At 44.2% G+C, this 26,204-nt stretch overlaps 3 protein-coding genes across 3 annotated transcripts; 2 read left to right on the forward strand and 1 right to left on the reverse strand.

Annotated features, from left to right (window-relative positions):
* On the forward strand, positions 1-1,131 carry LOC308156850 (transmembrane gamma-carboxyglutamic acid protein 3-like; the record flags this gene model as incomplete). The annotated part of the gene is made up of 2 exons (XM_080530298.1): positions 1-106; positions 559-1,131. Exon 2 carries the CDS (start codon positions 559-561, stop codon positions 1,129-1,131), a length of 573 nt encoding a protein of 190 aa, XP_080386424.1. The 5' UTR covers positions 1-106.
* A 7,212-nt stretch (positions 1,132-8,343) lies between these two features.
* Positions 8,344-14,702, forward strand: LOC308155764 (uncharacterized protein). The gene is made up of 7 exons (XM_080529138.1): positions 8,344-8,390; positions 9,005-9,222; positions 9,684-9,796; positions 10,140-10,231; positions 11,133-11,321; positions 12,318-12,393; positions 12,691-14,702. The coding sequence occupies exons 2-7, from the start codon at positions 9,021-9,023 to the stop codon at positions 12,820-12,822; spliced, it is 804 nt and encodes a 267-aa protein (XP_080385264.1). The 5' UTR covers positions 8,344-8,390; positions 9,005-9,020; the 3' UTR covers positions 12,823-14,702.
* Positions 14,703-21,017: 6,315 nt separating this feature from the next.
* LOC308155202 (transmembrane protein 151B-like) lies at positions 21,018-25,628 on the reverse strand (the record flags this gene model as incomplete). Its single annotated transcript, XM_080528462.1, has 2 exons — positions 21,018-22,673; positions 25,569-25,628. 2 exons carry the CDS (start codon positions 25,626-25,628, stop codon positions 21,018-21,020), a joined length of 1,716 nt encoding a protein of 571 aa, XP_080384588.1.
* Positions 25,629-26,204: the final 576 nt, after the last annotated feature.

Raw genomic sequence — 26,204 nt, forward strand, 5'->3', positions numbered from 1 at the left:
CGGATTCCTGGAGGAGTTTCGGCAGGGGAACATCGAGCGTGAGTGTGTGGAAGAGAGCTGCAGTTTTGAGGAGGCCAACGAAGTGTTTGAAAACAAAGAGCGCACAGTAAATATATCGCCTACACAAATCAATTACTTGCATGTATTCTAAGGATACTATACTGTACATACTGTATATATGATATTGTGTGTGTGTGTGGGTGTGGGTGTGGGGGTGGGTGTGGGGGTGGGGGTGGGTGTGTGTGTGTGTGTGTGTGTGTGTGTGTGTGTGTGTGTGTGTGTCATATTTAGTTTTGGTAGTGTGTGTGTGTGTGTGCGTGTGTGTGTGTGTGTGTGTGTGTCATATTTAGTTTTGGTAGTGTGTGTGTGTGTGTGTGTGTGTGCGCGTGTGTGTGTGTGTGTGTGTGTGTGTGTGTGTGTGTGAGAGTGAGATATTGAGTTTTGATAATGTGTGTCTGTGTGTCATATTTAGTTTTGGTACTGTGTGTGTGTGTGTTTGTATCCGATATGGTCCAGAAGTGTCTTCACAGCCCTGTCCTCTCACCTCTCTCCCCCCAGATGGAGTTTTGGAAGACAAAAGAAGTGTACACGGTGAGGAGTAACTCCGAGGGTCGTTCGGAGCGCACAGACACCGTCTACATGGTGGTGCCACTCCTCGGTGTGGCCCTCCTCATCATCATCGCGCTCTTCCTCATCTGGCGGTGTCAGCTGCAGAAGGCCACGCGCCGGCGGCCCGCCTACACCCAGAACCGTTACCTGGCCAACAACCGCAACACCCGCAGCCTACCACGGATCCTCGTCCAACGGGACACGCCCTCTCATTCTGAGGTCTCCTCCCACCCGGAGCCCAGCTCACGGCCCATGGTCGTGGTGAGTGGTGTGGAGCGAGGGGCCGGAGGAGGGTCACTGGTTTGTGCCGCACCGGCCGATCCCACCCACCCGCTCCAGCAGAACACTCACGCGCTGTACGTCCAGGATTCCTCCATGTCAGTGGCCTCGCGCCTGTCCGGTGCCACACCGCCCCCTTCCTACGAGGAGGTGACGGGACACCTGGAGAGCAGCAGCGACGAGATCACGGCGCCCTACAGTGACCCTCCGCCCAAATACGAGGAGATCGTCAAGGAGAAGTGAGCGGAGAGGCTGGGGCTCTGGCAGGTCCGTCTCTCCCCCTGTCTCTGCTCTCTGAGAGCTCAGCTAGCCACCTGTCCCCACGAACGCACTGTGGTGTCGGAGCGCCCGCTGTACCGCTGACTGCAACGGAGGTTGGCACTCAGGCGGACGGATCTGTGCAACACGTTGGACCTTGTTCTAGAGTTATCTTGCCAACGTCTGGCAAAAGTGTGTTTGCGTTTATGCATCAGTGTTTTCACTGTACTCTGAATGTGGTGGTCATACTGTAGTAGTGTGCCTGCAGTGAAGTGTTAATACTGTCTATTGCTCAATTGCTGTGCAGTTGGACCACCTCGACACCAGCTGTGTAAGTAAGTCACTTTGCCGAAAAACAATCTTTGCGTTTACACTGCCTGCTACACTTCCTCACTAAAAGCAACACTCCCCTCCTGCTCTAAAACATGCCTCGAAAACGTGCCAGCCACGGCCTTATCACGATGGGTGAGCTGAGAAAAGGAATAAAAGAATGTTGCCACGTTCCCCTCCACCATGGGAGGGAAAGGTGTGTACTGCTCTGTGTCGTCAGAGAAGGCTGCTGGGGGTAGAAATCAAAGGACGGGCTTATTGGTATGCATGGAATGGAATCAGTCACATACCATTCCTCATTCCATGTCATGCCTTACAATGAGCCTGTCCTCCGATTTCTACCCCTACCAGCCGCCACTGGTATAGATATGTTTACCGAAGGAGATGCCGGAGTTCATAGTGTTGCTCCCTCCAGACTTGTGCCATGATAGAAGTGGTAGTGGATAGTAGAGGAGAGTGTATTTGCCAAATGTGCACGGATGATTACCTGGACTACCTTATCATGACGATGAAACTAACACAGCGAACCAACTGAGATCTATCTCTTTATCCTTTTCAAATTAATCAAATGTGCTGCTGTCGGCCTTCTCCTGTTGCAACCTCTGATTGAGTTAAGAAATGTATAGTAACATCAAGTGCAAGATGAGAAGTACAGGTTCTGTCAGAAAATTAGATCAGGAAGAGATGGAGCCATTTTCATTTTTGGCAAATGAGGACATGCAATTATGAGGTAATTACCCTCACACTAGATGTGTGTAGTCATCGGGGTTGCTGTTATTGACTAGATGTCATTTCTTCAAGATTTCCCCACCAGATATAATCTCTCTCTCTCTCTCTGTCTCCCTCCCTCTCTCTCTCTCTCTCTCTCTCTCTCTCTCTCTCTCTCTCTCTCTCTCTCTCTCTCTCTCTCTCTCTCACACACACACACATACACACACACACATACACTATATGGACAACAGTATCTAGACACAATTATCGTCTGGGGCTGTATTCATGGTTTGGGCTAGGCCCCTTAGTTCCAGTGAAGGGAAATCTTAATGCTACAACATACCATTGCGATTTTAAAGAATTATATGCTTCCAACTTTGTGGCAACAGTTTGGGGAAGGCCCTTTCCAGTTTCAGCATGACAATGCCCCCATACACAAAGTGAGGTCCATAATGACATGGTTTGCCGAGTTTGGTCTGGGAGAACTTGACTGGCCTGCAGCTCTGACCTCAACCCCATCGAACACCTTTGGGATGAATTGGAACGCCGACTGCGAGCCAGTCCTCCTCGCCCAACATCAGGGCCCGACCTCATTAATGCTCTTGTGGCTGAATGGGAGCAAATCCCCACAACCAAATTCTAAAATCTAGTAGAAAGTCTTCCCAGAAGAGTGGAAGCTGTTATAGCAGCAAAGGTGGGACCAACTCCATATTAATGCCCATGGTTTTGGAATGAGAAGTTCAACAAGCACATGTGGGTGATGTTTGGGTGTCCCAATACTTTTGTCCATATAGTATACTTACACATACACAAAGCACAACCAATAGCTCACACTACATTCCAATCAACACTCAGACTACAGTATCTTTCTTAAAGCTGCAGAATGAATTGTACAGTACAGTGCTGGCTTCAGTAACGCTGTCCTTTTACTGTTTACAATGGTTACTTTCATTTTTCTTAAAAAAGAAATTCACGATAGAGTTAGTACAATTCCATGGCTTTAACCTGACCATGTGTGATATGGTGCCATTGCTCTGCTTGCCACTAGTGTTTCTTGTTGACTCCTTTTGCCTTTTTACTGCTTTTTCAACATTTTGCAGATATTCAGACAATATAAGTTCTGCTAGCCAACGATCCACCATTAAATGCAACAGAGGTAGCATTATCTGCTCAGGTTTACCTAAACATAACATACTGCTGTAAACAACTGCAGTCTAACATTACACTACTACACTGCCAATGACTGCAAAATTAGAGATAATATGGACCTGAATATCCATCTTGTTACAGAGGAGAGGAATGGCCAAGGGCAGAGAGACCTCTGAGATTCCCTCTGGCTGGGGCTATTGTTTGGCTAGCACTTATCGATCCTGGTGAAAGGGTAGCTGGGTAGCTAGCTGCTGAAGCCCACCTTAGAGCCAAGCTAGCCGTGGTTGCTGCTGCTGATGTGAGCGCTGTCTGTTTCTGGTGATGCTAACACCGTCTGCCTCCTGACTGACTCGTCCTAAGTACCTTTGAGGAGCATGTCCTCCTGTCTCCTGGGTCTCTTCTCACCACCGCCCCCCACCCTCTCCCCTGTGCTGGGCTCGGATTGATCCTGTCCCAGCCCACTCTGACAGGCTGTCTCTGTGATGACAGAGTACTGGCCGTTAGGGGAGTGTGGCAAGGCCCCAGAGCAGAGCCACATTCCACCCTCCTGTCCTCTCCTCTCCTCAGCCCCGACACTGAATGGACTCTGGATGCTATGTGTCAACAGAAAAAGGCTTCATGTGTCATTGGGGCTGTTTTGTGCAAGTTGACACTTGTGAGTATAGCCCATTAGTTGTGATGCTCTTGTGTATTGGGAAAGAAAAAGGATTTTGGTAATGTACAGTATGTGAGTTAGATTGTGTAGGTGTGAATGTGTGTGAAGATGCAAGCTTGTTTGTTTTTATTCCAACACTTACGAAATGATTTGTTTTCATGGTTTATCACATATTGGTTGAAGTGAACTGTGCCAAAGCAGCCATTATCTAATTCTCTGTAGTCTTCCTATCAACTGCAGAAATTATATTCACCATTTCCAATTCCCCCAAGCTAAATCACATTGTGTTTTGTTTTTTTGTGTTTCATTCAACTTTATTCGTTATTCATTTGATATGCTTTTATGGACTATTGAAATACTTTTCATTATGGATGTATTGACTGGACTGGAGTTGCGGACTCTCATTTGTTTGATGTTGGTCATTCTTATTAAGCAGTATTGATTCAAAGGCTCTTTATACAGACATTTACTCTGATGTAGTTACATAAGATCCATATTCATGTGATATATGATATTATATGTGTCACCTGTATTTGTGTAAAACATTCCCCAAACAACACTAGATAACATTCACCTCACTAAAGAATTACTCGCAAACATAATGGGTAAGTTCTTTTCTATATCTATATATTCATTGTATGTATATATACATATATATATATAAATATATGGCACACTCCAGTTGATGTTTTATAATGGTTTTAATTGATGCATGAATGTCTGTAATTTGTCACGATCAGTAGTGAAGAAGTGACCACTTTTGTGAATCGGTTTAAGTGCAGGTAAACCAAACGCGACATGCCATATGTGTGTGTGTGTGTTTAATGAATTCAGATTTGAAGACATAGAAATATGAGATGTGGAAATGGCTGTGCACTATGAGACTATGTTATTGGTTGTGTTGCTAGAGAGAAATCATCCCAAAGAGAAAACAAACACAGCTTGCAGCTCCTCATGTTTCTTCTGTTTCCTTGAATCAGTGACTAACAAAAGAAGTCCATGTTGTGTCTCTCTGGGGGCTTTACACTATCAACCTGAACCTATACTGTGCTGGCACTGATCTTTTCCTTTCACATTGTCCTTTCCAGCACTGTTTCTATGGTGAATGTGTGACTAGGCCAGCCCAGAACAGCTCAGCTCAGTTTGGCTCTGTAGTGTGATTTAGAGTTCTCTCTTCACTGGTGGTCTATCCTGTCCTCATTTCTACTCAGATGAACATGTTTGGCTGCAGCAAAAATAGCTTCCAGTAAGAGTGGCTTTTAGGAGAACGTGGTATGTTGTTTAATTACAAACCATATACATGAAGTATCAACCATATACATGAAGTATAAATATTAAGTAAACAAAAACTTGCAACAACAAAAAACAAATCTCATAAACATGTGATGTCACATAAGCCTGGCTGGCCCCTTCCGCTTTTCCTTCTTTGGTTTATTAGAGGAATTATTGAAATGTCCAAAAATGTACAGATACTCTCTCTTTCTCTCTCATACCTCCTTGTTTTGTGTTTGTTTTTCACCAAAGCAGCATTACCATACAATCTGACTCTGGATCCCAATGTTCAATATAAACCACGTAGGTCTAAAGGTACTACATCTACAGTATGTCATACAATGCAGTATTTGGTATATTAGGACTCTGTATCAAGTATTATTTTAATCTTTAAGGGTTCACTGAATCTCATTGAGTTGCCTGGCATCTGCATTTAACTGACACCCACCTGGATTAAGTGGTGGGTCCAACTAATCCACACAGCAGGAAAAGTTACAACATTTGTAACAATGACAAATCAAACTGCCTAGTCATTTGTTAGCTAAATACATAGCTAGTACAGTCTCTCTGAGTCTGTAGTGTTGGAAATGTTCCAAAATGTACAAATGTACTTTGGTTTGTGTGTGTTTTACCAATGCTGCATTACCATACAGTCTGTCTCTTGGTCTATATAGTATGCTTCCTCCTAGTTCTTTTAAGATGTGAATATTGAGGCCAGTGTGAGAGGAGAGGGTGACATGTGAGGGTGTTGATCATCTTATGAGACCCAATGGAGATGATGCTCCTCCTTATGGACTAGGAGTTAGTTAAATGGATGCTGTTAACCCAATTTTCAATACAAACCCTGTAGTCTACAGTTAGTATTAAACTATGTCATACGCCAAAAAGAAATGTGTTCAGTATTTGCTATACTATTTTGGTATACTAAGACTCAAGTATCAAGTATTATTTCAAGCATTGTTTCAAATCAGCTGAAACGGTGAACATATTTGTTAATATCATTGAATTGTCAGATCAGAGAGGGAAGTATCATCAGATGGAGTGGGAATAATTCCCTCTTCACCTTTCATTATTATCCTCTTTATGGATGACATCCTAAATCCACAAATCACAATATACTGTACTAAGTGCCAAATGTCTCTCTTTCTCTTGTTTGTAAAGCACTGATGATTACTTTGATTAATATATTAAATTGCGTTTATCCATATATTTGTCTGTTTGTTTATGTTTTGGGGATGTTATTAACTGTTTTGTTTAGTCAGTGAGTTATAATGATTACATTTTGTGAAGGTATATAGTGTATTAACTGCACAGACTTAAAGAGATACAAAGAATCAACTAACGACAACAATAATATATCAACATAATGTAATACTCAGGGGGGTGTAGGCACAACATTAATAACATAACATTAATATCACAAGAAAAGAGGATATTACATACCTGGGCTCCATCTTAGAGGCAAATCTTTCCGGAGATAAAATGGCAGCAAAAGTAATCAAAAAAGTGAACCATAGAACTAGATTCTTGTACAGGATATCCTCACTTGTCAGTAAAAACACACTGAGGACCCTATCAGGAGCTCTCATTCAATGTCACTTCGACTATGCCGTAACATCATGGTACTATAGAACCACAAAGGCCCATAAAACAAGACTCCAGACAGCCCAAAATAAACTGGTTAGGCTTCTGCTAGGCCTCAACCCTAGGACACATCTAACCGCTGCTCATTTTTTGAGCCTTGATTGGCTACGAGTAGTTGACAGAGTGCAAGGGGTTTGCAAACTCTGCATAGGGGTAAACTCGTTTGCAAACTATGCAGTAAAAATGTGGAACGCCCTTCCTATAATCTTAAAGGAGTGCAAAACACTGCCCACCTTCAAAACCACTCTCAAAAAACATTTACAGGAGGCTGCAATCCGTAACTGGACCCTCTAAATCAAAAATCAGATTAAAAGACCCGAACTACCCACTGTACATACTTTGTGTTTTGTCCCCCGCCCCCACCTGTGGTGTATGTCCCCACCTGTCCTACCCGCTGTACATACCTGATGTTTTGTTGTATTGTATATCTAGTATTGATGGATGTATTTTTATCTTGGAGATAGTAATAGTTATTTGTCTGTATTATCTTGTAGATAGTACTAGTTTTTTTTTCTTTTCCTGTCTGTCTTACATGTAACGATGAATTGAAAATCAAGGACCCCAATTGAAATAAGCCAGTGGCTTTCTTGGGTTTTTATCCTTTTAGTTGACCTTGTATGTAATATGTACTTTCATGTACCTACTTCTGCAAATCTTCTAATAAAGTTTTCAATCAATCAATCAATCAAACATTGATGCATGTTCTTGTTGCTGCATTGTGTTTATTTAGGTGAATACTAGATTCCATGTGTTTATGCCTTCATTCTAAACAGTCTATTCAGCCAGTGCAGTGCACCACATGAAACAAGTGTCAATCCATCCAGCTTGGATGTGTGTTTTCGTGAGAACTCTTCTCTTGCTACTGGTTGATTTGGTGTGTTTTTTTTTGCGCTTGACCGGTGACATGTTAAACCCCCAGTCCACCACAGAGGCGTTGCGTGCGTGACTGAGCGTTGAGCAGAGCGCACTGGCTCATTGGTCCGCTGTGAGCATTGAGAAGGTTAGTCATTGGTCCGCTGTGAGCATTGAGAAGGTCAGTCATTGGTCCGCTGTGAGCATTGAGAAGGTCAGTCATTGGTCCGCTGTGAGCATTGAGAAGGTTAGTCATTGGTCCGCTGTGAGCATTGAGAAGGTTAGTCATTGGTCCGCTGTGAGCATTGAGAAGGTTAGTCATTGGTCCGCTGTGAGCATTGAGAAGGTTAGTGTGGCTAGTAGGCTACTAGGGATAGCAACCGATAGTGTCAACTATGTAACGTTGGATTATAACGCTTTATTAACAGTTTTCCATATATAAAGTTGATTATATCATGTGTTAGCTAACCTAATTTGTGCAGCGTAGTTCGCAACTTCGCATGCTCACTCTGACAAGGTTACAAGCCCGTTATCGCTAACATTAATAGCTAACAGTTAGCTCTGTTAGCTAAGCTCAGTTTGACCTGTGCTAAAGGGGTCTAGCTACAGTAGTCTACTCATCAGCCTTCAGGTTTGTAAACTTTAGTTTTTTGTACGAACACGAATGTAAATGTAAGATTGTCTAGGAGGTGTGATCACGAAGAACAGCGTTAGTCTCTCCTCACTCGAGTCGATGAGTTGTTGGTTCTTGGATGTGTCTGTGCAACAAGTTGCTATCCTGTTGACAGCTGATCCACAGCACATAAATAGTTATATGCGTGCCGACAAACAATGCCTAAAACCAAATGTTTTATACATAAAGATGTTTAAATGCATGCTCTGGTACATCAGACACACTGATGATAGCTTGTGAGATAACTAAGGAGGCTATATATAAACTAGCTGTCTTGACAACAAAACCTTTTGGACACTTATTTAATACTTTCAAAACTTTTTAACCAATCTTCACAATTGGTCACTTCATCTCGTTGAGCTGCCTGACATCTGCATTTAGTTGACACCCTCTGGATTAAGTGGTATATTCAGCTGTTCCTCACAGTAGGAACAACTACTCTGGCTGGGTGTTAGTGAGTTGCTGAAGAAGAGAATAGAGATTCGTAGCTTGGTTACTGGCTAGTTATTGAGTGTGTGGTGTTACATTAATGAGTGTGTTATTCACCGTTGACACCTCATGTTCCACTACAGGTACAAGGCCGGGACCATGGCCTCCCCAGCCTTCATGGGTGATGGGTCTCAGCTAAGCCGTGACTCAGTCTTCTCAGAGTCCATCAACCAGAAGATGCGTGTCCCGGAGCGGCTGAGAGTGGGACCAAGACAGCAGGGGGGGGCGGAGGACAGCCAGAGGCCAGTAGGCCCTCCCCCCGCCTACAGCATGCACATCCCGGACAGGCTGTCTTACACAGGTGGGTGCACTATGCCTGGTCCTCTCAGATCTGTTAGTGGTGTTGTCCAACTTGTATTGGGTTAATAGCATAAACAGATCTGGGGTGACCAGGCTAGGTGCAGGACTGAAGGTAGCCGGACTGAATGTCAGTGTTATGATAAGAGACAGAAACCTATGTTGGCCAGAACACTTCTTTTCCTCAGTACTCAAGTCACCATTTTATCCTCAGTCAGGGAGCTATTATGGGATGTCAGATCCAGTAGCCTAATTCCAGACTGGCTGTGGCCCCATAGACTGTGCTGCCAAGCTATATATATATCTGTATATATAGTATATCTGTATATTATATCTGTCTTCCTCTTAGCCTTCTTACAAGACTTTTGTTACAGCAAGCGATACCTTCCTTTATGTCAGTTATTTGCATGTTTTAGGTACAATGATGACTATTGGATTGATCAGTATTGTCAACAATGTCAACAGATGCTCCAGATATGAACCCCAGACCACAGTTCACCCCCACCAAGCACAGCTCCTCCATCCCCTGGGACTCCCAGCGTGGAGCCTGGGACAGAGACACTAGGGAACCGGTTCAGGTAATATGGGATCTGAGACGAGAGCTTTTGTTTTGGCCCATATAAACAGATGATTCTGAGTTGATTCTGGTTAAGGGTCAGACACACACTGTAGACATGAATCAGCAGCACAACGTTACAGTCTTGCTGGTTCCATCACTCCCTCTACATGCTTTGAAGACATATTAACTGTTAGGCTTCACTGTTAATGAAACTTATATGAGCCTAAAATGAGTGAGTTGTGGCTATCTTCTGTAAATGTGATTAAAACAGTATAACCAATTCTCTCTTTCTCTCTCTCTCTCTCTCTCTCTCTCTCTCTCTCTCTCTCTCTCTCTCTCTCTCTCTCTCTCTCTCGTGACAGAGTCCCCTGCGGAGGTCCTACAGTGACACGTTTGGTAGGAGCCCTCCTAGTACCCCCGGCCACTCTAGACAGCCACCGTACACTCCGTCCTCGTGAGTAGAACACACATTTCCCAAAGCACGACTCGCTACCAAACCCTAAGGCTGCATCTCAGTAGATAAGTTGAGATTCCTTTCCATGTCCCCTTCCTTTGATCAGCTGCCTTAAATTATTGAGATGCACCCTATGATCTACACAATCTCCTTGGGTGATTCGCAGGGACCATAGTGATCTACAGAAGCCCTGGTTTTGGTTAGACTTGGTACTTATGGGGGCGATTTCACAGACAACGCATAAGCCTAGTCCTGCACTAAATCACACTTTCAATGTAAAATCTCCATTGAAGATGCTTTTTAGGCTAGGAGCCTTGTCTTTGAAACCGCCCATTGAGTGCTCATCACTTATGTGGTGGCTTGAGTCAGAGAATGGACCAGTGAACAATGTTTTGTCATTGACTTAAACGTGTAAAAGAAGGCTTGACCTATAGGATCCCTTGCCCATTATCCTTTTTTCCTTTCAGTTTCATAATGCAATGCTTTCTGCTTTCCAAGCCAGCCTCCCCTTTAACCCTGGAGCTTTTCAGAAAGTCATAATGGGAATATTGAGTTGTCAGCTTGGGACATTCTGTACCGTTCAACGGCCTACACATGCAGCCTTCACCTCCTCTTGCTACTAACCTGTGTGACCAGCAGAGGGAGACAAACATTGGGTTGGTTCTTCTCATCTAGATTCTCCTCATATGTAGGTCAGTGTTATATTTGAGAACATGTGAAGCCAAGCAGAGAGTCAGTGACTGAGGCATGTGAGTTATTTGGATCGATGGCATCACCGCTACACCACCCGTCCCATCATCATAACCATTCTGTCCCTCTCTTGTCTGTATGTCTGTATGTCTGTCCGTCCTCTGTCTTGTGGTGACCCTCTCCACTCCACCCCTCCATGCCTGTTGTCCAGTAGTCGCAGTGCAGGACACCCGCCCCAGTATGTCGCTGCTGCTGCTGACCCCCAGCCCGTATCCATGGAACTCTCTGCCACCCCCCCCAGCTTCCTGTCCCCACAGACCGTGCTCCAGGCCGCCAAACAGTTGGGCCAGCAGGCATCACAGCGCCTCCTGCAGGCTGTAACTCAGAAATACAGGTCCAGGTGACAGTCCTATGCACATCCCCACCTAACCTCCCTGTCTGTCTGTTACGGCTTGACCCGGGTGTCCTCAGTGACATGACCTGGATGTCCTTAAGTGGCTGGAGTTAGAAGTTGTCTTTAATCACAGATCTAGGATCAGATTGGCCTATCCTTAATCCTGCACCCCGTACCTTGTGGGCACCTGGCCACTTATTCAGTGGTGGCTTACCTCCCTCCGTTCCTAACACGCTTGGGCTTGCGTTTTTGTGTGACGCCTCATTATGTTCTTTGCAAGGCTTATTCGCTTCATTATTTGCTTGATCATTTTTCCTCCACAAATGGCTTCTGCTTCTAACCAGCCGCGTTCGTCTGTGCTCAGATGTAGCATAATGCTTGCTGGATAACCTGTGGGTGGATTCTTGTTCCGAACACCGCTTGCCATCATTGCTTGCCACTCATCTGTGCTGTGCTCTAGCTACACAGCGGCTCCTTTTGGTTGCTCTTATTGTGTCCCTATTGGTGACCTGGCATGTTTTGAAGGCCTGTATGTAGAATGTGGTCTCTCTCCCTGGTCTAAAGGTTCAGCCATCCTGAACACCCCCCAGCTGCCGTGGCCGAGCCCCCCGCCCCTATGCACGCTGTTGCAGAACCAAGCAGGAAAAGGTGACTGGATACTAGTCAATCAAGGAAACGGAATCTTCTTTGGAGCAACTGACCCAGTCAAACGTTGAAAGACATTCTGACCCCAAGGAGATGTTGTTACCACTACTTTTGACGCCATGTTGCGTGTGCTGTGTTTGGATGGAGGTTTGATGGAGGATTTATAAAGTGTTTCTGTTAGCCCGTATGATCTCCAGTACATTGGCCTTTCTATAGGTCCTTTCACTTGCAATGTTTAATTTTGAATCCATATAAATGATCCTTAGGTGTGTGAGTGTGTTGTTCAAGGCAGTCCTATTCTTCTCTAACCTCCCCTTTCTTTCTTTGTGTCTGTGTGTGTGTGTGTCTGGTTGTCAGTGCCATGCAGGATTCCTGGCTGAACCCTGAGGAGGATGGCGGGGCGGCCGTGGAGTTCATCGTGCTCAGGAGACAGGTCAGCAGACAGTCCTGTACCATCCTCCCTTCTCATTCTCCTTTTATACGCATTACAGCCTTGTTCATCATTTACCGTCTACGCTCCTATGGACCAACACACAGTCAGCTGCGTTTGGTCCCACTCAAAAGGAGAGCAACCTATGTTACTGTCGTAAAGTAGTGAGCGTCTAGTGTACCACTAGAGGGAACTAGAATCTACTTCTTTTTACCTTTATTTTGCTCATCTCCTGTTCATGCTGAAGAACAGTAAAGGAGAGTGAAGAGACTCATGTTGCGGTGTTGTTGTCCTGTCCAGGTGGTGAAGATGAGCCGTCGTCTGGCCGGGCTGGAGAGACAGAACGCTGAGCGTAGACAGACGGAGCTGGTGCTGTTCTCCCTCCTCCTCTCTGCCTGCCTACTGAACGGCTGGCTCTGGATACGCAGATAACACACACACACACACACACACACACACACAAACACGCTAACCCCCGTCCTCTCCCTGCCAGCATGCACACACACACACACACACACACACACACACACACACACACAGCCCAACCAGCCCACCCCCAAATAGCCCATTCGCCTGCACTTGCTACCAGTTACTATAAACACATCTGTTTTAAACCATGTGAGAACTGTTACATTTGCCTCAACCTGTTAGACAATGCACTTGATTAGGTGAAGAAACTGGATAGGACAGGATTGAACTGAACGTCACATGGTAGGAAAGGAGGAAGGTGTGTTATGGAGATAGATTAATGCCAATATTATTATTATTATTATTATTATTATACAACTCACAAATGTGTACCATGATCCATAAACAAAAAACACTAAGGTCAAGTGTAATGTACTATCCACACACACACACACACACCTTTTGATATGTTTGATATGTTTTTAAACCATCCTTTTAATATATGCAAAAATGATTTGTAAATATGGCTTTGTGAATAAATGCTCTTACACATGCAAATATATATATATATGCGCAAACCTTCAATCATTTTGCAGACAGATTTATCCATTTCCACATTTATGTTTGGCAGAGACTTTCGGCTAAATTTCCTTGATAGTATAACATATCCAATATTGATAATCTGACTCCAATGTAATTATCAGTATGTACAAATAATTGTTGAGTCTGCTTATTTAGTGCAAGAAAGGTCAAATATAATCAATCAAATGAGGCGTTAATAATACTGTATACTTTTACTTTATTTTTATTTATTTTTTTACTTTACTTCACCTCAAGACATTCCACAGAGCTCACAGCCATTTCCCTTCTGGAAAGAAGATTGGGGTACAATTGAAATAGTCCAATTTCATTGCACCACTTTAGCATTAGAACTGTCATATCTGCATTTGCGGATCAAATTAAGTGATTCCCAAATGACATCTTCATTTAACTATAATGTCTTGGCGGAAGCTGTAGGCTAGAAAGGCTTCTGCAAAACATGGTTTCTCTTTGACTTGGTATATTCCAGATGTGAATTAAGCTAACCTGTTTATTTAATTAAGAAAATGTTTTATTCAGTACAATGTAATATTATTCAGTACAATATAATTAGTCCACAGTGAACCTTTCATAGGTAACAGCTTAACAGGCCAATTAAACACTGGAAAATGTCTTGACCTACATTTAACATGTGAGGAAATAAAAGTAGGGAATTCCACCTGAGAATTTCTAGAACTAACTGCACCTTCTCAGACTGGTGCATCGCAGTGAGTTAACCATGACAACTGACACAGTGACAGGGTTGAGCAAAGATTTTATAGTTGAATGGAGATAAACAAATCTTAGTTGGCTGTCAGTAATTTCTCCATGAACATGCAGAATGTTAGTGCCAAAATGCTTTAAACAAAAGGAAACACACCCACAGATGTAATCTAGTCTGCAAATGATTTGACAGTTCTAACGCTGAATGTAATATTTTTGGAAAGATGTTTGTCACTGCTTTCATTTTTATATTTGTTTGCAAATGTAAGAGCATTTATTCACAGTATATATTTATTTACAATAATATTGTAATTAATCTATCTCTAGTGTGTATATGCATTGATCTTCATTCACATAGAAAGGGGTTCTGGGGGTGTGACGAAGGTGATGAGGGTCAGAAGCTTGCAGGGGTCACATGTATTGACTATTGATTGTCACGGGGGAGGCAGCCCAGTGAATCATTGATCCCTGTAATATTTGCACTAAGGATTGTCTGTCTCTGACCTGAACAGCTGGCCTTCCCTTGACTGGGGGTGATCGATAGGAAACAATGATGTTGCCGAGTTGCTGCTTGCTGCATTCTTATGAGTGAATACGATTGGTTAACCACATGATACTGTATGATGGGACATGATTGATGTCATTGGTCAAAACAATACAGTATGTGTGTATACTTTTTAACTGATTACAATCTGAAGTCATCTTAATGAAGGACTTGGAAATGATCAATAATAAAGGATGAGATGATGGATGTTCATGGAGTACGATGTGTTTTTATTGAAAAGAGGTACAGACAGATACAAAAGCAGCAGACAAGACAGGTGTCTGGGAGAAAGTCAGCCAAGGATCAGCCATTTCACATCATATTTATCATATTAAAACATACTGTAACTAGTTTTGGGTTTCAAATCAACAGTGAGCTGTTTACATCAGTTTCTTGCAGGATATGAAGTCACATGCAGATCTGAGACCTTGACGAAATAACAGGCCACTTCTTCTCCCTGGGTTATCTTGCCCTGTGTCAGGCTCTGTGGATCACAAACTCTCTTGGTCCCAGGAGATAACATTAAGGAGTAAAACTCTTCTCTAATTAATGCTGGACACCTGCGTATGACTTCACAGACAGAGACTGTGCTGTTATCAACGGTTCACTACATGAACTCCGAATTGGAATAACAGTTGATTAGTAAATTGATTATCCAAACCAATTTAGAATTACAATCCGCCCCCTAATTCAATCAATATACACTCAACACACACAAACACCTCTTATCCTCGTAATCCACTTCTCTTTATTACTCTATTACCTCATGTGACCTTAGGTTACTGGATACACAAGCTCCCTCAACTTTAACCCTTAATCCCTTGAACCAACCCAGCCAATCACTATTGGTATCCTCATTATCTACCCCCACAGCCAACCCTGGTAAGTCCGAAGGCCGACAGGTCCAATCTCTTGGGTATCCTTGATCACCCCGATCCTCCCAGCCAGTCACATTACTCCTGTAGGTAGACAGGTCCAACCTCTGTTGCACTGGCACGTGATCAATCTTTCGATTCTTTCTTTTTGCTACCCAGGATCAGATCTATCTGGGTGGATCAGAGAAAGAATAGGGATCATTCTGGTCCAGATTAAATGTTTTGAACGACTGGGCCCTGAGTACAAGATCATGCTTTTATTGACAAAACAGGTGCAGACACAGCATACAGGTACCTGGGAGAAAGTTCTGGATCAGACATTTCTCAAAATATAATTCTCCTTTGCATTCACGGTTATACCTGGTTCTATGTCAGATTTGGTGTTGCACTGCTTGGTATTTTCTTATGGGAGGAATCAAAATCAGCCTATATTAGAAGAACAGGTTTTGTGTTTCAAATCAACAGTGAGCTGGACACCTGCATATGACTTTACACTCACAAAGAGACTGTTCTGTTATCATCTGTCCCTACCATTCACACTCACCTGTCCCTATCATTCACACTCACCTGTCCCTACCATTCATACTAACCTGTCCCTACCATTCACACTCACCTGTCTCTACCATTCATACTAACCTGTCCCTACCATTCACACTAACCTGTCCCTATCATTCACACTCACCTATTTCTACCATCCACACCCACCTATTCCTACCATCCACACTCACCTATTCCTACCATCCACACTCACCTATCCCTACCATTCACACTCTCACCTGTCCCGACATTCACACACTCATCTGTCCCTACATTCACACTCTCATCTGTCCCTACATTCACACTCTCATCTGTCCCGACATTCACACACTCATCTGTCCCAACATTCACACTCCCACCTGACCCTCCTCTCACCTTGTATCCATCTCCACTCAGCCCTCCTCCTCAGTGCTTATCCTTCCCTCAGTCCTCTCCCTGCTCCAGCAGTATGCGCAGGTTGGACATGCTGCATAGTTTTGCTCTGCTCCCGTAGGCCCTGCCCCTCCTCTCTCAGTCGTGCCGTCACCAGGGCCAGCTGAGCGGTCCTCTGCAGCCGCATAGCCCCCCAGAGCAGGTTCTCCATCAAAGGGTAAGAGAGGGAATGAGTGTAGTGTTCAGAAGAGTGTAAAAGGTGGGAAGGATAGTAGGACAGTAAAGGAAGTGGAAAGGAGGAGGAAGGTATAATATAGAATGAATAATTTGTCATAGCACACAATCTCACTCAATATAAGTAATGCACTAATAATCACCCAACATTCCTCCCTGACAGCAGACACCCAAGTACACTGAACTACAGCGTAGTTATATATGTTGACATTGCTTCAAAAGGCACTAAAAATGCTAATAAAGACACCCGCATCTGGCCTGATTCATTAGCCCCGCAGACATGTTTAAGCAGCTTACTGTGGAGCTTCGCTCTTCCTACTGTCTTTTCAAGTGGTTACAGAATTCCATGACACTGAGTTACCAAAGTTGTTTCGACATTACATTAGTCATGATGCTCTTATTTGAGCTTGTGCTCTGATTTACAAAAAGCATTTTGCTCTGACATATTAAACAAACAAAACAAAGCGCACACACACTCACACTCATTTATGGGATAGGCTACTTACCACAATCTGAACCTCAAGTCTTCCATTGAACATGTACAGCACTACACTTGATTCTTCTCTACTCTGAACTTGGGTTGTTTACAGCTCTCATGCATTTGTTATGCTGTCTCTCCTTGGTCATATGACAGGTGCTTAGCCCAGCTTTTGGCAGGAGGGAGGGAGGGTGTTGGCCAAATAAATGAGGCTAGGTAATTTAGCTAGCATGTGGGCGTATTGTCATGCATAAACATAACTTGAATCTATTGATTTAATCGTAATAAAATTAATCTCTCCGCTTATCAAATACAATGTATAGCAGTTCCTATTCTTGTCACTAGGTGGGGCCATTGTATCATTTGCCATTGGCCTATTGTTGTACCGTGTGGTACTGTTAGAAGTACTCAGTCATTTCTTGTACAACATTAAAACCTTGATTAATCAAATAATCCATCATAATACATAACATTGGAAATTGAAAACGTGCATCGATATATCAAGTCTTATTTTAATAGTGCTTCTGTACCACCACCATACTCATCATTAAAATCATTAACAACAATTTGAATTATATTTGTAACACAGCAAATACAGCAGAATGACCAACAGTAGGAGTAATTCCAACATTATGTGTTCTTTTGTTTTCTGGGGACTGTATTGTGTCACCCTACACTCACTACTGTACTGCTGAGCTTGACCATGTCAGTACATTCAAACATGTTTATGTTTACATTGTCAATCTTCGAAACGTCGGTTTTCCACTTTGCTTTTATTGATCCTTTAAAACTGTTTGTAGGTTGGCTACTTGTGCTTATGAACTTGTGCACCTACATTATGTGTATTCTATGCTGATCTAGCAGTGCAAATGATTGCATGCTGGGTTGCCTGAGTGTCAGGGTTCGCAGACTATTGTGGAGTGTGTTCCACTAACGTTACTATTATATGCAAAAGTCTTTGGGAGAAATAAATATATGGTTATTGGCACCCCTGTACTTATGTCAGATAATGCACCACTTCTCCCAGAAAATTGTTGCAATTACAAATGCTTTGGTATTCACATGTTTATTTGTTTTGTTTGCATTGGAACAACACAAAAAAGCGAAAGATAAAAAAAGCCAAATCAGATATCATTCCACACAGAACTCCAAAAATGGACTGGACAAAAGTATTATTATTATTATTATTATTATTATTATTATTATTATTATTAACTTAATTTTTGTTAGCACACCCTTTGGAAAAAAATAACTGAAATCAATGGTTTCCTGTACCCATGAATGAGTTTCTTACATATCTGTACTGGAAGAGTGGACCACTCTTCTTTTCCCAACTGCTCCAGGTCACTCACATTTGAAGGGTGCCTTCTCTCAACTGCTGTTTTGAGATCGTTCCACAGGTGTTCTATGTGATTTAGATCTGGACTCATTGCTGGCCACTTCAGAACTCTCCACCGCTTTGTCTTAAACCATTTCTGGGTGCTTATACTTTGGGTCATTGTCCTTCTGGAAGACCCATGACCTCTGATGGAGACCCAGCTTTCTGACACTGGGTCCTCTATTGCGCCCCAAAATTCTTTGGTAGTCTTCAGATTTTATGAAACCATGCACATGTATCAAGGCATCCAGTGCCAGAAGCAGCAAAGCAAACCCAAGACATCTGTGAACCTCCACCATGTTTGACTGTAGGGGCCGTGTACTTTTCTTTGAAGGCCTCATTTCGTTTTCTGTAAACACTACAATGTGCCTTACCAAAAAGCTCTATTTTGGTCTCATCTGTCCACAGGACATTCTCCCACACAGGGGTCCTCCTGAGCCTCCTACGAAATAGTGTCCCATTTCATTCAGATTGTGACGGATAGTGCGAGCTGACACTGTTGTACCCTGTACACAAATTCCTATATGTGTCAAGCATAATGGCAATAAACGTTATCTGAATCTGAATCTGAAGTCTGCAGGTCAGCTTGAATTTATTCATTTAGTTTTTTATCCACCATTTCAACAATCCTTTGTTGCAATCTTTTTATATTTTTTCTCTTCTGTCCAGGGAGGTTAGCTACAGCCATGGGCTGTAAACGTCTTGATGACATTGCACACAGTGTAAGCCTTGAGATTGTCCATGCTTTTCCACAGATTGTCCATGCTTTTCCACAGATTGTCCATGCTTTTCCACAGATTGTCCATGCTTTTTTTTCAAATCCTCTGACAATTCTTTGCTCTTCTTTCTTTTCTCCATGCTCAGTGTGGTACACACAGACACACAACACAAAGGTTGTCAACTTTTTTCCATTTCCATTTTCCATTACCATTTCCATAATTGGTTGCAAGTGTGATTTCTATATTGCCAGCACCTGTACTTGCCGCAGTTGAGTTTTAATACAAATTAAAGGAGCATTACATGCTTGAAATACAATTATTTCTTACAATTTTGAAAAGGTGCCAATCATTTTGTCCAGTCCAGTTTTGGAGTTCTGTGTGGAATAATATCAGATTTGGCTTTTTTTCTCTGCTTTTTTGTGTGAGAGAGAGAGAGAGAGAGAGAGAGAGAGAGAGAGAGAGAGAGAGAGAGAGAGAGAGAGAGAGAGAGAGAGAGAGAGAGAGAGAGAGAGAGAGAGAGAGAGAGAGAGAGAGAGAGAGAGAGAGAGAGAGAGAGAGAGAGAGAGAGAGAGAGAGAGAGAGAGAGAGAGAGAGAGAGAGAGAGAGAGGGTGTGAGTTTGAGTGTGTGGGTGGGTGAGTTTATCTGATCCATTCTTGTCCATGATGTATTTTTACAACAGTGGGTATAACTGAGACATTTAGCAAAAAACCCTGCTTTATAAAAGTGGTGACAGAATGATAGTTTAAATGCAGACAGTAAGGAACAATAATCCATCCCTGTAATATCTCCTCATCCATCTCCATCCACCATACATTCCCCATGTTTGGGCAGAAATATAAAAGTGTGTCACAGTCCAGATGGCTGTTATCTATGATGGGCCCAGATGCTTTTGGAAGACAGGGAGTAACCAGGACAACCCTATGTAAATGTCTGGTGGGTCCACAAACTATCCATTGCTTTAATGTATTTCCTGATATGTATTCTTAACTCCTAAAGTTTCTAGCTATAAATGTATGGTCTTAGTTCAAACATGCCCATACTTAGCACTAAATGTCTATATATTTGATGTCATACAATATTTTAAGACACGGTTTGGAGCTGAGATATCTGGCTCATGCTACGCAATCATGTCGTGTCAAATGGAGAGCTGAATTGTTCACATAAGTCTCATTACTACTTTATCTTGGTTAAATGTTTTCATAACTTCAAATCTAAAATTAATCTACCGTAGTTTCATATGTATTCTGTCTGTGTGTGTGACATGAGTGAGCTCCAATTCAAACAGGGAGTTCTGTACGTTAAAGATAACCTCTCCAATCATCCTACGGCAGGTAGGCTAATTGAGAAATTAGTTCCCTTTAATCTGTTCCCGTTAAAATAACCTCATACCTTACTGGCAACAGCAATACAGTTGATGTTAAGTATTAGGAATGATAAGAGAAGCTCCTTTTTCATACATTTAAGGGAAAAGATACAAAGCCAATTTTCTTCATTGTTAACAGTAGAACACAATTATTCACCAGCAAGTCTCTGCTTATGGACACAAGCAACTAAATCAATGTAATTTCATCTACAGAAGCCCGCTAATCCCTTTTCCCTACAGATTCCCACACACAGTAGACCTTGAGACAGCTTTCTTCCCCTCTCATTCTACGTCATTGCAACCGTCCACATTTGTCTTTCTCCGTCCTTTCTCTGCACCTTCCACTACTCTGACTCGATGTCATCTTGTGCAGATTTGCTTGAGAACTGCATGTCAACCCGGACCAATCACAGGAGTTATCCTGCGTCAAGGTCTCCGCCTCCATGACAACTCTCCTCACCGTGGACGATCAACACAGGGAAGTGGAGTGCTTCCTGATAAGCAGGTGGTCTCTCTGTCACTCCGTCCCTGACATCCACCCTGACTCTCTCTATGTCTGGATCTCTATCCTCCTCCAGCTGTATACTGTTCTCGTCATCGTCATATCCGTCTCCCACCAGGACCCCTCTGGCCTCCTCGTTCGCCCGGCGGAGGCCCAGTCCCAGAAATCCACCGCCTCCCTCGTCAAGTCTTCCCCCCAGCCCACCACCAAGACTCCGGGAGTGAAACAGACAGGCCTGACGCACCGTGTGCAACCGCCCCAGGGAGAATCCACTGCGACTGATGGCTAGCCTTCCTCCTCCCAGCCTTCCCACAGTCCCACTTGGCAGAGAGCTAGCTCCCATGGCAACATTCCCCCGGACTCGTGAGGGGAGTGAGGAGCTGCTGGTAGACCTGCGGCAGCGTGGGCAGCTCTGGAGGACGTAGCTGGAATTCCGCCGGGTTGGGACACCTGCTGCTGCTGGAAAAGCTGTGGCAGTTGTGTTGGCAGTTGTGGTAAGGTCCATCAGCAAGGCTTCTGAGTAACTGGGCACCATCTGCTGGTTGCAGCGGATGTGCCACTCTAATTCCGTGATGTCTACTGTGTTGACTCTGGATATGACACGTAACCTAGGGCCCCCGCGTACCCCGCTCTGCATGCCTGGGCGGTAGTTGCCCATCTCAGTGTTGTCATTGTCATTGGCGTCGTCGTTCTCGCCAAACAGCTTCTCCACGTGATAGTGCACGTACGCAGTACGGTACTCCGCCACCACGCGAAGTGGCCAAGACAACAGCAGGGCGGAGGCCAGCCAGAACACACGCCGGCGAGAGAACCAGGGCTGCCGCGCGGGGTCGGGAAACGCCAGCATATGCTCGCGGAAGTCGACATTCTTCAGGTGCATGCCCTCACGCGCCTCCATGTAGTCGTCCAGACCCTCGTTATCTGCAAAGAAGCGTGCCCGCTGGGTGAGGTAGGCTGCCTCCGCGCGGGCGCAAGCAAAGCTGAAGCACTTGGTGAAACGAAGGCGGGTGGCCGGATGCTCCAGAAGACCGAGAAGGTCCTTGGAGACGTCCTTGACGCCGTGCCGAGCGTAGTCAAATTCAGAGCTGGCTGCGTGTGTGTTGACCCGCTCGTGATACACCTGTGTGGAGGTGTAAGCGTCGCCATTGCGATAGCGAGTCACCTGCCTTGTCCTTCGAACATAGTGGTAGCTGATGGCCTTCCACCAGATGCAGGGCATCGCCTGCTGGAGCCTCTGGACCCTGTCGTACACCTGGCTTATCTCCACTCGGGCCAGTGATGCCGTCTTGGAGTAGCAGTGCCAGCACTCCACCAGGTAGACGATGTAAAGCATGACCAGGAAGGCAACCGGGATGTAGATGTAGCCGTTGGAGCACGGGCTGTCATGGTACAGGCGGGCACGGCCACCGTAGTAGAGCGCGTGGTCATCGGCAGCCATGACGGTGATGCGGTAGAGGGAGCACCATCCCAGCGTGCCGAAACAGCCGAACATTAGCAGTGTGAGGAGCAGGCACTTCCAGTGGGACTCTCGGCACAGGGACCCAGAGAGGGACTGTTTACTGGGACGTTGCTACAAGGGGTAAGGGAGAAGAGACAAGGTGTGGGTACAGGGGATAGTGGGTACAGGGGATAGTGGGACAGTGTTGTGTTTAAGTACAGGGAGAAATGTAGGGTTAGGGTTAGTGGAGGTTGAGTGATGGGTAATGGTAAGGGTTAGGGTTAAGGTTAGGGACCGGTTAAAGGTTGAACAAAGAGAGAGATGGTAGTGGACAGGAAAGATTACAAAGAAGAGTTGTATTCAGGAATGAGTAGGTAGGATCATTAAGCAATGTATGAGGAAAGAGGTGAGGATGAGGTTTTAGGAGGGAGGGACAAGAGAAATAGAGGAGAAGGGTTGGAGGATGTACAAAAGGAGAAGCAGAAAGACACGGAGAGGAAAGGGTGTTAAAACTAGATTTTTCTGAAAAGAAAAAACACAAACAGAAAACAAACAATCATTGAAGTGCATTTCAGAAGAATACAGGTGATTAATCACATCTAATCTGTATGTATAACAATATTAGAAAAACGGTATAACAACTAAAGTAGCAACATTATACATCAATATTATCCCCTCTCATGCTCCCCTGATCTTCCTGAGATTAACCATTCCAGTCTCTGGAGGCATGAAGACATTTCCTGGCAGAGTGTAACCCATACCATGCAGCCCCTTTTAAACACTTGACTTAGGGGGCATTGGAAAAGGCTGATGCTTTTAGACCTCATTAAGAGTGGGTCTGAGGGAGAGTGCATGCACGTCTCTGTTGCCAGTGGCAGTTAGTGGTACTGTGGCCATTTGTGCTTCCCTTGGGAGGATGCATATGTACATTGAGTAAAGTGGAAGGGCAAAATATGCGCACAATAGTGCACTTGGACATGTACGCACGCACTCACACGAATAGACAGCACCTGACTAAGAGACAAACCAAGACAGAGAGTGTGAGATAAAACAGTGTTTTTTACATTTTAAATTGGTTTCTCTCATAAGTGCCCTTGCAGTGGGGGTGTGAGGCAGGCTGCTGTCCATACTGTGGTTGGGAGAGAGTTGCAAGAGTCTGTGCATGCAATGCAAGGACAAGAGAGCAAGCTGAGGCAAAAGTTGATCATGAACTTGAGAGATCATGAGAGTTCAGTTGAACATGAGAGTTCAGTGTGTTTGTGTTTGTGTGTGTGTGTGAGTGTGTGCGTGTGTGTTGACGATGATGGGCTGTGCACTCATCTTCCACTTAAAGGCAATTACAGAGGAAGAGATGAAGAGAGTGGAGGAGAGGGAAAAAAATAAAGAGGGTTGTGGAATTCACATGTTTCATAATGGTACAGCCTTGGAGCATCATCTTCTTTCCACAGTGCTATTTTCTTCCACTCTATCCCTCCCACTCGTTATTGACACTAGCACTATGAAACAAGAGTACTTCTAGTGTCATGATGCTGCAGAATGAATGGAAATAAAAGACTGTAGTTTAATGCAGTGGCAAGTTACTTCCTGTTTGTTACACCCCTCTGGATAGCTCCAAATCAGAGGCTTCGTCTTACCCCTCAGCCCTGAATGCAAGGGCAAAATATTCTCGTATCAATTTTCAAAGCAAGTTGCCAAAATGACAAGATACCATCAGATCAATAAAGTGGGGGGATAGAGTGAGAAAAAATGTAGTCTTGTTGATGACTCATTGAAACTCATACCCAAAATGTGAAACGTCCTGATGAAAAAAGCGGACAGAGAGAAAGATAGTGGGTTTAGGTTGGTATATATAGGGCTGTCTCACTCAACTGGTGTGAATTATTTAGCAGCCCTAAGAACTACCGGTCTGAGAGACAGTTGTTGCCTAGACTATTAGAGGCAGCCACATAATGTAGTGCGTGTGTGTGTGTGTGTGTGTGTGTGTGTGTGTGTGTGTGTGTGTGTGTGTGTGTGTGTGTGTGTGCGTGCGTGCGTGCGTGTGTGTGTGTGTGTGTGTGTGTGTGTGTGTGTGTAGCAGACACAAGATACAATGTGTTTTGACCCAACTTGCTCTCTGATTTTGCCCCTGGATGCCTGTGTTTTTGTTGTAGTCTATACCGTCATCTTATCTTTCCATTACAGTAAAGGGCAAGCCAGAGATAAAGGAGTGAGTGATCACATAAAGTGTAAGAAGTAAGCAGGCTATAATAAAAACATGATGAGTGCACTGCTTGCCCATCTCCTTCACCGTCTGCCCTCTATTGATCACTGTAACATAAAACCGTTGGTAATTTGCTCAGCAACTCCGAGAAGTCGTCGCAAGTTTAGTAGGCCAGTAAGGGCCACAGAGCAGATTGTCGGCTGGGACGACTATGCCAATGCGTTTGAATTCATCCAAATAACATATAACCTATATGAGTCTCCTCGTGATTTAGGAAATTAATCATTCATGTCGCATGTCGCAGAGGTTGAATGTCACACATCCTTGTTCGGTCAACATAGCCCGAATTCAGCTAAATCATTTAAACTCCCGTTCGACTGCAATGCAGTTGCGTCTCTCCTGTAGTGAGGGGGGTGACTCTTCAGGTAGCTTAACCTTGTGTGCTGCACACAGACTCAATTCCAACAACCTGACCTTAAGAGCTGTACAACCAGCCTGACTCGGAGGGAGAAGTTGCAACCCCATATTAGGACCAGGCTGTTTCCGCGCAAAATGTTGGCTGAGCAAAGTGCCAATAAAAGATTGGGGATTTTACTAATACAGAGTTTAGGTCTAGCTCAGAGTAGGCAACACATTAAATATTATAGTGGACTACACACGCACGCGCGCACACACGCACGCGCACACGCGCACACGTACGCACATACGCACACACACACACACACACACACACGCACACGCACGCGCACACACACACACACACACACACACACACACACACACACACACACACACACACGCACACTTCTAAAACACCACAACGCTACCTCTTCTCTGGTAGCCCCGTTGAGTAAGGGCGCTTCTCCGGTCACAGTCACCGCAGGCATTGTCATTCGGTCCCTCACTTGCTACGACTTCACCATTTGCATCGGAGTTCTGTCCAAGACTCCCACCACAATTAGGGGGGTCCTATGTCGGAATCTCCCCCAACATCAGCCACATATCTCATTCCGATTTTTCCAAAGCAAACGTCCTCTCGAGCATCAAGCGGTCGTCCAATTGTCGCACCTCCAATCCAAAGCGTTCCTTTTCACTCGGGCACAGGACATAGCAAAAGATGTCTCCACTGACATGGTTGTGATGGTTTAGTGATGGTTAAAGATGTCCGTTTAGTCGCCGACGTGACAAATGAAAAATTCGATGATCACAGTCGTTGTGCTATGGCACAAGAAGGAAGACGATGAACAAATAAGTAGCCTAGAATAAAGCAAGACATTTATTTAATTAGATTAGGGTTGATCAAAATCAGCAGCAGGGCTATTCGTGCATATCTCCATCCGTCCATTCAGAAATGGGACTCGCTAGAGGTTACTTCGCTCTCACTCCGCCTCCTTCTCCGTCATGTGTAAGCAGCACTGTAAGCGGTCTCATTTTCATCCAGACATAATATTTATTTATTTTAT

This window comes from Nansenia antarctica (genome assembly GCF_963989245.1).
Source record: "Nansenia antarctica genome assembly, chromosome: 4".
Taxonomy (NCBI): domain Eukaryota; kingdom Metazoa; phylum Chordata; class Actinopteri; order Argentiniformes; family Microstomatidae; genus Nansenia; species Nansenia antarctica.

What these genes read in the sequence shown, in the direction of transcription:
- LOC308155764 (XM_080529138.1), top strand. Translation starts at nt 9,021, where the DNA reads ATGGCCTCCCCAGCCTTCATGGGTGATGGGTCTCAGCTAAGCCGTGAC. An exon ending in ACTCAGAAATACAGGTCCAG is followed by an intron (nt 11,322 to 12,317) that starts GTGACAGTCCTA and finishes TCTGGTTGTCAG; the next exon opens with TGCCATGCAGGATTCCTGGC. An exon ending in TCATCGTGCTCAGGAGACAG is followed by an intron (nt 12,394 to 12,690) that starts GTCAGCAGACAG and finishes TGTCCTGTCCAG; the next exon opens with GTGGTGAAGATGAGCCGTCG.